We start from the raw sequence: 12,500 nt of genomic DNA, 5'->3' as shown, positions 1-12,500 counted from the left end.
GGAGTTTTAATCTCWAAAATGTCTTGGCAATTCCGTTTTTGAGCTGATTGCCACCCAAAGGCTGCTCTCACACCCCCAGGAGGATCTCAGCAATGGTACAGGACAGGCAGCAAAGAGGAGCAGAAGAGACCAAAAATGTAAGGAAGGAATTGTTTGGCTCCAGATCAAACTGGAGTTATGAGGACAAAACCCTTTCACAGCAGATTTTCTCAAAATATTCTGATTTCTGCTTTCATGACTAGCTGCAAATGGAGTTAGAAGGAAGTTTGGCTTTTTTGATCTCAAGGAGTTTGCTTGACTTCTAGAAATAATTGAAATGAAAATTGGTGAATGTAATTTTTGGGCGGACAAATGCTAAAAATCCTTTGGTGAGGAATGGTGCCTCTCTGCAGTGTCACAAGGTCTCTTGTGGCTAATTTTGATAATGGGTTAAAACCCAACAATTTTTCTTGTAGCAACTGTTTTYAAAATGATGCTGTAGCAAGCATGGGGGAAGGGATAATTCATGAGTGCTAATTGCTTGGCTGTTAATTTTCATAAGTGTTGATAGAAGCAGTTCCTTAAATTAAACTTTGTTTAAAATGTATCAGGGGAAATATTCCACAATGTCGGGCCCGAAGTGAAAATTAATATGAATGCTGTGGCAATTAACACGTACTGGTTAATAGCTTTTAGCAGCATTTTGGGATGATAGTCCTTAAATACACTTTTGCATGCTGCTCTTGTTTCAGTCTTGTTTGACTGTATGTCTGCATAATCACGAACAAATGTTTTCCACAATCCCCAGTATTAAACAGCTTTCCTTAAAGAAAGTAGATAAAGAACTTAAGAAAGAAGCAATAGTGCTTTAATTAAAATGGAAAATGGGTAAAATAATTAATCCAGGATTAAGATCTCTGCGTGGAAAAAAAAATGTATTTTTTTATTCCAATGTTTTGCCCCTAAGCTGAGTGAAATGATCCTCATTTGAATCCAAAATAAGTTTGCATAGGCATTGTTTTTAAAGCATTTGCTTATCCTGCCAGCCTTAGTGGTTCACTTGCTACCTGAACCTGTGGCTTCTCTTAAGAGCTGAAGTTTCACAAATCTGTACAGAAAAACACAAATTTGTCCTGGGTACTGGTGGGGCAAATTGTTTGGATCCCTGAGCTGCTCAGAATGCCTCCATTGCAGCTCTATTTCATAAGCCATATTCTCTACTATTTTGATAATTAATGAARTGATCAGCACAGGAAGAAATTAGAGTGCTTTAAAATTTTACTATTTCATAAAATTGTAGAAGTGGTKATGAAAAAGACACTAAATCTGGCAGAAAACACCTGCAAGGAGAAAGCACTGCCCACATTGGCTGGGTTGGTGTCACAGCACATGGCACATTGTGATTTGAACTGATAAACTGAAAACAGCAGATCTGAGCAGGGGGATTAGGGAAGGACCCTGAGGAGGATTTATTCCATTTCAGGGCAGTTAGAGGGCCAGTGGTGAAAGAATGAGAGCACAGAAATGGCACARAGCTCCACACACAAAGAGCTCTCTGCTTTCACACGCACCAAAAAATGAACATTATTGAACAACCTGAAATCTGCATTACCAAACTCAAACATGGGGAAACCAAAGGCGTGGTTATGGTTGTAAAGATTGCAGAGCTGCTGTGACCCCCTGAGTAAATCCATAATTAAGTAGGGTGTTTTTAAGACATGTTTAATTAGGCCCCCAGCCCCTCCTCACCCCCCACCTCTCCCCAATTATGTACCATTTCCCCCAGAGATACATGGCTCTGTTAATTATGTAAATAAGTCATGCACTATTCCCTGAATTATTTCTGTGAAATACTGCTCATCTATTATCAATAAAAATAAATAYAAGAAATATGATATTTCATTAAAAATAATTTGTAAAAGCTCAATGATTTTTGGTGTCTTATTACTGCCTGAAAATACAKGAGAACTGAAGTAAAATAACTCCCAACTGGACTATGTTTATTCTATATCTCAGATGGCCAGCCAAGCATTTAAACCAGACAATACACAGAACTATAGAGATAAACTTCCTAAGCAAACTGTTGACACACTTACCAGAGTAATAGAAACAATGGGGTTCAAATTAATACAGTGAGATTAAACTCTAATAAAATGCCCATTCAATTATTTTGGATTGTAAAGAAGGTATTTTGATTTGCAGGTCACAACTGAGATAATTCGTATCAGACACTGCAAATCACAGCTGAGTGACACTGAGATATTTCCTTCACCTCTCAAACTCACATGTGGAGTGCAAMTTCCTTCCAGTGACCAAACACCTGCTCAATCTGACTTCAACATATGAAAATGAAGATGTTCATTACAGACAATTAAAATTTCTATTAATATAGTAAAGACTAGCTTGGATTATCAAARACAGAAGGAAAAATGCTGAAGTTCCTCAAGTTTCTGAGAAACAAGACCTGAACATGACTGAATTACAACACAATTCCATTAATAAAGAAGCATTTGATTTTTAATTCCCCTATAAATGACGTGGGTGTACATTTAAATGTTTGCCCAACTGAAATTTTGTGGCACAAGAACAGTAAACCCAGAGTTTAGAAAAAAGGCCTGGGTGCTGTCAGAAAGTGCTGCTGTTGTTCATTAACAAGGCCAGGAATTTTGAATACCTGAGTTAGCACTAATTGCTGCATGTTAATAAGTATAAAATCACAACAGAGGAGCTTTTGCATGTGAACTTCATAGTCCAAAGGTTAAAATTTCACAAACATTCCAGATACTCCCAGAAATGTCAGTGGAATTACAGATCTGACTTTCCACTTCAAGAACACCCAACAGAATATGAAATTCTTCCATCACGATGSTAATGAAGCTCAAACTCCATCCTCCCACAGGAGATTCCACAAACAAATCCACTAAAAAACAGATCTGTGGAGTATTTATACTTGTTTTGGAACAATATGACAATGATCCATCATASCAATGTTTATATTTCAGTTTCTACAGCTGATGACAGAGAAAAATATTTGRCAATACGGAGTAGAGGGAAGACATTTATCCCCAGTCTGAGCACTAGCAGATCCATCTCAGAGCTCTGGGAACTGCCAGGTTTGCAGCCAATCTCCCCCCTGTATTACACAAATGAGCATTTGTGCACAAATACATTGATCAGTGCTTCCTTTTGGGTTAAAAGCCTGGGGTACTGACCCAAAACAGAGCATGACTTGTGCCACTCTCACCGAGCACTGAGGATAAAGACATCAATCATGGAATATTCAGCAAGTGCTGTGATGTGGATAGACAGAATAGGGTTTTTTTTAAATGCCAAATATTCATTAATACAAAGGATCTCATCATCAGCTCTAGAGAGATGTCCCAGAGCTCTGTCACACTAAAGGCACAGCTCACTGAGCTGCTGGAGGAGGAAACAGCAAAGCAGAGGAACCTAAAGCTGAGTCCAGAATATTGYAATGGGAACAGGAGAAATGGTTCTRCTGAACCTGGAACATCTGCATGTTTCTGGATAACTGATGGCCACTATAAACCCAATCAGAGCTTGCACAAATCAGTGCCCAGGAGCAGCCCCAGTGTCCCTGGGAGCAGACAGTGCCACCAGATCTCTTACCTTGCCATCGAATTTGGAGTACTCATTGAAGGGATTGTTGAGCTGCAGTGGACACTGCTCCAGTCGCACAGAGAGGATGGATTGCTTCCCAGAACATGGGGATTTCACTCGGAAATTCTTTTTTTCAAACAGTGAGCTCAGCTCCTCTGCTGCAGATCAGAAAAGAGATGAGAGGCATTGTGTGAGGTGATGTTCAGAGGCTGCTGCCTACCACAGAGAGATAACATCATAAGAGGGAGCACAGAATCAAATAAATAAACCAACAAATGCTTCAGCAYCGCAGGATCTACCACCACTCTTTCACAGCCCAAAGATATGAAACTGTTAAGAAATCTGAATGATGGTACTGAAGAAAAGGTGAATTTTTCCCATACTGATCAGTGTAAGATCCACTCCAGTGAAGATAAAAATCAGGAGAGTGACAGATTTCTCAATGAACAGGAATCACTATGGAAAAGAGCTGCTGCCACAGCCTGGAACCCGTGCCATGGTGCCACCACCCAGGGCAGGACAGGACCAGCAGCAGCCTTGGCACAGAACCACAGCCAAAAAATAATTGCTGCACATTTTACAGCTCATGGGAGATTGGATATGGGCTCTCCTCATCAAAAYGTCAAACCTGAAACCACCATTCCAGATCAACAGTCTGAAAAATAAAAATWAAAAAAAAGCTTTCTAAAAAYAAAGGGGTCCAAGTTCASGAGTTCTTTGTGTGGTCTGTGAAGGTGCATAAAAGCCTTTTTATGTGAAGAAAGTGCACAGAATTTCCAACAATTCAACATCAAATTTACAGGYATACTTTAAAAACCCCTAAAAATTKGGCTTCTKMTGTTCCAAGGCCACAATGAAATGGGGACAGAGCCCGGGGTGATTCAGCACATCAGCACCAATGGTGTGATCTGCAGGGARCTGGGACTGAATCTGGACAGGATTTGCACATCTGCTGCAGGAACCAAGAGCCCCAAGTCCATCAATCACTGCCTGAGCACAGCCCCAGCCTGCCCAGCCCTGCTCCTGAGCTTGGATTCCCTCAGCTCCCAAATTCCCATCTCGCTTCTCCAGGGAAATGGAGCCGTTCCCAAGGTGGAATCACCTGGCACCTCATCTGCAGGGACTTGGATCAATTCTTAGAGTGCAAAATTCAAACTTGTCAAATGATAACCAGTCCAAAGCTCCATTTATTTTTATCAGCAGATTGCCTTGAAATTCAGGCAGYTGGCAGAGGTGCTAAATCCTGGCACTGAGAGATCCCCACCAGGCTTGTGAGAGGCTGAGATTCACCAAAAAAAGCTTCATTTAACCCCTTTCAATGCAGCCACTTTCACTTCATTAGGCTATTTTGGTTTTTCAATAAGCTCTTATACCTGTTTGTTGGATTTTTAAAAAATCTCTGTCATTATGATGGAGTAATACCTTTAGCTGATAATTCTWGGGCATTTTAAATCCAACGTAATGGTTTTACTCACAAAAATGTAAAAGCAAGTTTTTATCTACAGCTACTCTGCCCTGTCTAAAGGCAGCAATAAAACCAGGAGGAAAAAGAAGATCTTTTCTTTTACCTGAGCAAGAAGTATTTCTGTCTTTCCACTGAACGTTTTTGCATTTTATTTGATTTTGTCTCTCTTTCCGCAGACGTTCTAGTCTCTGAGCTTGAAAAGAAATATTACAACTATAAGTTTGTCAATGAAAGTTTACTATAAACAAAGACATAATTAACTACCTTTATATGAATAAAGATGTTTTATACTGCATATGTAGGGGAAAAAGTCATAAAATTTTAAAGGTGGCACCCCTGAAAAGCAAATACCAACAAAAACATGAAAATGTTCTTGATTTATAATTGAAATTAGAGGATATAAAACATTAATAGAGATCATAAAGATAGTATTAACATGGAAGAGAATAATAAAATGTGAAAACTTCTGTGATTAATATGACATTTCATTATATAAATCATTAATAACGGTCTTAAAGGAATTTTAATGCACAAATGAACTGAAGTGAATATTACATTACAGGAATAAAATTACTGTTATGAATTACTCTACCCGTTTCAAAAATTAAAGATAAATGAACTCAGACTAGACTATTAAAGTTTTAAATATAAAATCCTTTATCTAAAAATCATGAAAATTATAAAATGTCAAAGCGATATAAATTAGCACAGCTTTTTCTTCAGTGGGCTGAAACAGTTTATAGGTAGTAAAATAAATGATTTGTATCTTCACAACATTAGTCAAATCCTAAAATGAATATTATATTTCTTTACATATATTTTGACTCCATCTTCAAAATATGGTTGGAAAAAAAAAGTTCTGATGCCAAAGAACTTGCAGCCCAAGGTACCAGACAACAACTTAAATTATCTTTTTTGTTAAGAGTAAGAGTTTCCTTGGGGAAAAACCTGAGAGAAGCAACCAAGACCATGACCCCAAAAAAGCACTGATGTCATGAAGTGTCCTTTCAGAATGAGCAGATCAGACTGGGAAACAGAACTAACAGAGCTGACCCCCAAAGGAAACAATYTGCTGGATATTAGCAATTTTGATGTATCGAGATAATTCATTAACTAAAATGGGTTTATAGAAGAGATTCTAAAATGCTAAATTACTCTGACAATTTTTAGATCCAACTGGAGTTCCCTGAGCCTTTTCAGCAATTAAAAAAATGTTAATAAGTATTTTCKATCCCTTCTGTTATTATTCTTTTACATTTAGGTCTTTGGACTGAATTGTGGACAAGGAAGTATTTTTTTTTTCCCCATAGAAACTGTCAACCAGGGAACTGATAAAAAAATAAGTCCTTTGAGGTTTAACAGCTGTAACAAGCAGTTTAAGGTACAAACATAAATGGGGACYTTGATAAGTATCTCCCATTTAAATCAACACAATGTTAGACACAAAATCAGCTCCCTTAGAACATGATCCCTCAGCTGGCACCTGAAATGGCTTCAATCCATAATTCAGATGGAGATTATTCTATCTGCACCCTTGGTGAAATGATCCTTCAGGATTATATTTTTGGAGCATTTCTATAAACCTTCAAATTTGCCTCACCTTCCCCATTAATTCCAGCAGCCCTGGGACAGTGCTGGGCACTTGGCACAGTGAATTCCCAATTTCCTGGCAGTTTGGGCTRTAATCTCACTTATTTCCAAATCTCACTCTCCTGTACAGATTAGTGCCATGGCTTTTCTGGAGCTTTTCACAGCTTCCTACTTGTTAAAGGCATTTCAGTATCTCCAACACCACACACAKTTTCCTGGTGAAGCAGAGCACAGAGGTGATTTCTGGGCTCTAGGTGGTGTTATAATACCTGCAGAAATAATTTAAGAAATAAATAAAAATGGAAATACAGAAATAAAGGGGTGTGTATACTGACCACCGCACACCAACCTTCTTGTCTGTATTTTACCTGACAGAACTCCTGTTCCTAATATTCCTCAGGTCTCAGCAAAAGTCTGGAGATCCCTCACATGAAACCCCAYATGGGAGAGCTTTCTGCCAGTCACGACAAAATGAGTGTATTTTGCAAAGGTGTTCACCCTGAAACTTTCTAATTTGGTAGCTTAAACCCTAGCTCAAGGTTTTTCTCAGAAATAAAACTTTAGGAGATGAAATACAGACAAATCATTCCCTTTGCTGGCTCACATCAAACTTCATTCCTCTCCTTTATAACAAATACATTTGATGCCTCACTAGTCAGATTTTTTTCTCAGAAAATAACTATCCTGTTCAAAAGTTAACACCCCTCCAGACAGTAACAATAGAAATATCAAAAAGACTGCTCATGTACTTTGGATTTAGATTTGATGTCTTCACAATTTGAATTTTTTTATATATATAAAAGTGACTACCTCAGTGTTCCTCTGCACAGGAATAGGTAAAACAGCAATTAAAGCTGGGTTGACAGCACACTAAAGTAACTGAATCATTACAGATCCTTCTATAAAAGGGCTCAAYATCACAAAGGGAGTTTGACAGCACCACACCAGTCATGTCTCATTTGTCCAGACTGAGGGGAGCTGAACAGAAAAGGCCAGAGCTGCACAAACCCAAACCCCCCATACCTGTGTTAGATCGTCTCCTGATGCCAAAATCCCAGCTTGAGGTAATATCCACGGATTGGGAATAGACATAGCCCTGAGTGTCCCCATTGCTGCCCTGGGGCTCTGCCCCGTTATCCCCAAACGCTGCCGAGGGATTGAACTTCTCCAGGTCCACATCGTGGTCGATCAGGACCATCTCACACATCCCTGTGTCATCACTGGTCACGTGCGACTGCCGAATGTGAGCCAGGATGATGGTGGGGTTGTCCAGGAAAGCCATGCTGTCCACAATCCACCACCTCACTGTACTATCTYCTGTCCATCTTCTTCCGTGGACATGTGGACCTGGAAATAATGCACACAATGTTTTAGGACAAAAACCTCTCTCAAACACAGAAARCTCAAATCTCTCATTGTGGAAGGTTACTATTTGGGATGCAGATAATCCTGACTGATTTAGGGTGAACTGTTTTAATTTTACTCCAGTTTATTTAAGTTACAGTGGTTGCTGAGATGCATTTAAGGAACAGTGGGTTTGGAGGACAGCTTGAGACCTGAGTGCCAGGACAGGAGAACACAGCAGATACCTACAGACACCTCCCAAATACCCCACAGTGCTGCATGTAGGAGGATGGCAAGAGAATCCAGACCAGAAACATCTGCCTATTCCAACTAATCCATTACAAAACCAACAGGGCTTTGGATTTCTTCTCAGCCATCCTAATTGTGTTACTGCTTTGCCTCTGTGTCTACACATCAACTCYTCCACTGCCTTATTACAGATCCTCTTCAGGTTTTGTATTTCCAGGAAAACCTTGAGACATGAAGAGATTAGTGTCTCAGGGCAGAATATTGAACATCTGCTGCTKCACACAGGGCAACTGCTGCAGCACAGAAAGCTCTGTGACCAAATACCACATGCCTGAGCTCTAAAGCACTTTAAGATCAGTAATTGCCACTTACCTAAGATATTTCATTCAAARCACTCAAGTGGCTTTTCGAAACAGAGGGCAAAAAGGAAAAGGAAAAACCCCAAACCACAAAACCCAAACCACACTCACACTATTATCTGATTTTTCTGTGGATTTGYAGTTAATACCAATCTAACTCAAGCCTGGGCTGACTCTGAAAGGGGCATTGCCATGCCTGGCYCTGCTTCAGGAATTCTGCCACCTCCCAAAGCTCCTGGTAGGGCTGTGGGGTGAGCTGAAGCAAAGAATGACCTGCTGAAAATACCCCACAAAGAAAAGAACAATTCCTCTGTTCACACAGGATTCAGGCAGGGAGCAGCAGCAGAGCTCAGGGCATGGGACACCTCCACTGTGGGGCTCCCACTGAGCTCACACACAGACATTCAATGGAAATTCCACAAGTGCAAAATCCTCACTGCTTTTCYAATCAGAGAAGAACACTTTAACCCAGCTACAGAGCTCAGTGTGTGTGAGTTTGGGATTTTGAACTCAGAAACACCAGCAACTCCCTGTCCTTGCTGCTTGCAAAACTGCATTTCCATCACACGAAACCACATCCCATGAAAATCTGGGAAAGGCAGCTGGCCTTCTCCTGGGATATTTGAACAGAGGGAAGGGAAAGAAAGGACCAGCCAGGCTTGTTCCAGGAGCAGTGAATGCACTTTGCCATCTCCCCTTTTGTGAGGGATTCCAAGGGGAAAGGTGTATGGAAAGGTGTATGGAAAGGTGTATTAACACAGGGGCTCACAGAGCAGCTTCTGCATTTAAACAGTTGGGGGCAAAAGTAAACCTTTACTTGGATACTCATCTAACCATGACAAAAGCAAAATTTTGAAGTTTTACTATAGATTGCAAAGCTTCCATTCCTACCAGCATCCTCCCTCCCAGCAAACATCCWCATCCACTAATAACAACACTCAATAGTTACAGCCTTCAGAATTTTAGTCTCTTTTTTTCTCCTTTGAGTGCAAATATCGTAGGGATTTGTTTCTGAGAGACTGTCCCCTTTCTGCTTTAAAAAATACAGACAAATTTAGAAGTATTACATTAAGCAACAGACCCAGCAGCAAAAAGAAATTCAATAAAGGAATGGTAGAGAAATAAACCTGACATGCTGCTGATTATTAATACACTGCTGTTACCACACATTGTAATAAATTATGCTATTAGTGAAATTCTCTCCAGCAGGATCCTTGGAGACCCTCAAAGCCCAACTGGACACAGCCTGGAGCTTTGCTGGGCCTGCCTGGAGGGCTGAGTTTGGATGGGATCTCCAGAGATTCCTGCCTGCCTTGGAAACACTGCAACTCCACACTCTGTTTGAATTTTCTGACTCTTTCCATCAAAGTCATGTCCTGATAGAGTTCCCAATGTCCTCCAAAGGAGAGGCCAAAAGGCAAATGTTCCATCCAAACAGATGAGTTCAAAGCCATCGATGTGTTTGAGGCCCCAGCATCGTGTGGCTCAGAGAACAAACACAACCAAACACAGTTTATGGACATTTCAAAACATGTGCAGAGAATGTTTTTTAAACTGAATTATTTCTACTCACTGATTAGGAAAGGCCACGTGTACCTGCAAGTGGTAAAAACTTGTTTAAATAAGCAACAGCCTCAGGCGTCAGAAAGGTCTGCAAACTCCCAATCAAAAATTACTGCTGCCCCATCAATGTGTCATATAAATGTTGGCATGTTAATTGTGTATTTATAAGATTGTTAATGGTTAGTTAATTTACCTCCCACACTATTATTGTACTTGAAATGATTTAATGTCTGCTGAGGGAGTTAACAACATGTAACAGCAGATGCGAGAGTTTTACCTTTCCACTCCACACCCCGACTTCCTGCCATTAACAGKCGTGTGCTAAATCAGCCAAGCTTCTTCCCAACTGTACACGTGCAATCCCAGAAACCTGAATGGTAACAAAGTGATGGAAATTCTACAGGCTCAACACAAACATCTTTTTATTTCCTCCTCTTCAGAATTTTCAAAAAGMTACATTAAAATTAATTTATCAATACATTCATGCTAACTGGAAGCTCTCTGAACAGTTAAAATCCTTWAAAAATAAAAGTTCAGACCCCCAAATTCAGTTCAGGTTTTGATTCCATATTTAGTAGTTGTAGCCTACAGAATTTGAACCAATTTCTCCCATTGAAAAAGGCAACAGAGCTGCTCTGAGGGACAGTGACTTCCAATGAGAGAGAAGAACTCACAGAAGCAAAGTTCAGTTTTGCAAACCTTTCCACAAACACCTTGAATGTTCCAGCAAAATCACAGATCCAAAATCAATTTCTAGACGTGCTGAGATCTGTCAGCACACTCCTTCTGCACTCCTACACCCATACACCATCACCACATCCTCATGTAGGAACTTTAACAGAATTCRGGGACGTTCTTAGCACCAGCATCTCATACATTCTTTAATTATAAWCAGAAAATAAATGTTCTTCTAATACTTGCATTATACAAATAATATTCTACTATTGAATAAACCACTTTGCAGGCAGTTGTCATGCAAACACTAAAACTAAAGAGAGCAAATCTCCAAAATGTTGGGGTTTGGTATTTCTGTACAACAGGAGACACAGGGTTTTGATGMTTGGCAAACACCTASRATTCATCACATGGTGGACAGAGACYTTCACTTTCTTCCTGATCTTTATWATTCACSTCTCTAACTTTCTGCACATCATCTGATCAGCACTCTGGCAGTGAATCCCCCTCTCCCCTTCTCCTTGGCCCCATTGCTGTGATTCTGCCATGCCCCAAAGCTCCCAGAGAGCACAGCCCCCATCAGTCTGGTGCAGTCACAGAACATCCCAAAGATGTCAAATTGCACCATCAAGAGGCTGAATGACTCGCCAGGATTCCCAGGAACTTTGYAGCACAATCAGACAGCTGCATCTCAGTCTAGTATTTTTACCAGCAGTATTCCTCTTGCAGYACCCCACGGCGATATTTCTGGCATCGACAGACTCTGGCAGCRAGGGAAGCAGGGCTTTATGCAGATCAGCCTCATTCATAACCCGGCACACGAGCAGGAATTCAGAGGAATAGGAGGAATCCAGAGMGTGCTAACAAACGATTCCGCTGCCAGGAGGTGACACAAAGGTCTTGAAAAAGGATCTGCAGCTATGCAGGCTGTACCTTMAACACACAGCTGAGCACAGCTGAATTTGGGGAGGCAGCTTCATCATCACAACATGGTAACTGTTCTTGTGACCCTCTTGCTTGCTTGATGTACTGCAATTATTTAAATAAAAACTGGCTGGCTTTCCTCTTTCCCCACCAAACAACCCACACAGAGCATCATACCTGTGTGTTAACACACGTGAGGTGACAGTGAGATATCAAAGCAAGTGTGACATTAGGGGAAAGGACAAGTTAAAGGAGTTTTCCTCACCACTGCCATGGCTGCCATCCATCCTGTCACCCACCCTGTGGCAGCTGGAGCTGTGCTGGACCCTCTGCCTGGTGGGACTGAGCCATGTGTGCTCACTGCTGTTTGCAGAGCAATGCTTGACCTTGAGCATGAAAAATGCTGACTGCAGCTCTCCTTACTTCTGGGAAAACACTGCTATTTTGGAATGAATTTTCTGGGTTTTTTTAAATATACACAGTTGAATGTGACAAATCCCTCGCTCTCAGTGCCCAGTGCAGGATGGCTCCTCACTGTCACTCCCCCTGCACTGGCACAAGAGAAGGGACAGTGATGTCCCAGCTCCACACCTGGCAGCAGTGGGGCAGTGCCCCTGTGTCACCCACTGCCCTCTGTGCCACCCACTGTGCCATCCACTGCCCCCTGTGCCACCCAGGGTCCCCTGTGCCATCCACTGCCCCCTGTGCCACCCCCTGCCCCCTGTGCCACC

General features: G+C 41.1%; 1 protein-coding gene across 3 annotated transcripts in view; it reads right to left on the bottom strand.

Moving 5' to 3' along the window:
• Window positions 1-12,500, bottom strand: part of MAPKAP1 (MAPK associated protein 1) — an 80,518-nt gene that overhangs the window by 62,499 nt on the left and 5,519 nt on the right. For all 3 annotated transcript variants that reach the window (XM_057372899.1, XM_057372900.1, XM_057372898.1), the window contains exons 2-4: window positions 7,679-8,002; window positions 5,169-5,258; window positions 3,610-3,758 (exon numbers count right to left, since the gene is read on the bottom strand). In XM_057372899.1, coding sequence (XP_057228882.1) covers window positions 3,610-3,758; window positions 5,169-5,258; window positions 7,679-7,937 — 498 coding nt within the window. In that variant the 5' untranslated portion in view covers window positions 7,938-8,002. The remainder of the gene's footprint in view (window positions 1-3,609; window positions 3,759-5,168; window positions 5,259-7,678; window positions 8,003-12,500) is intronic.

Source organism: Malurus melanocephalus, unplaced genomic scaffold (genome assembly GCF_030028575.1).
Source record: "Malurus melanocephalus ecotype Western Australia unplaced genomic scaffold, MMel_1.1 scaffold_181, whole genome shotgun sequence".
Taxonomy (NCBI): Eukaryota; Metazoa; Chordata; class Aves; order Passeriformes; family Maluridae; genus Malurus; species Malurus melanocephalus.
The sequence above is the reverse complement of the archived record's forward strand: the minus strand, read 5'-3'. Positions and strand labels throughout refer to the sequence as shown.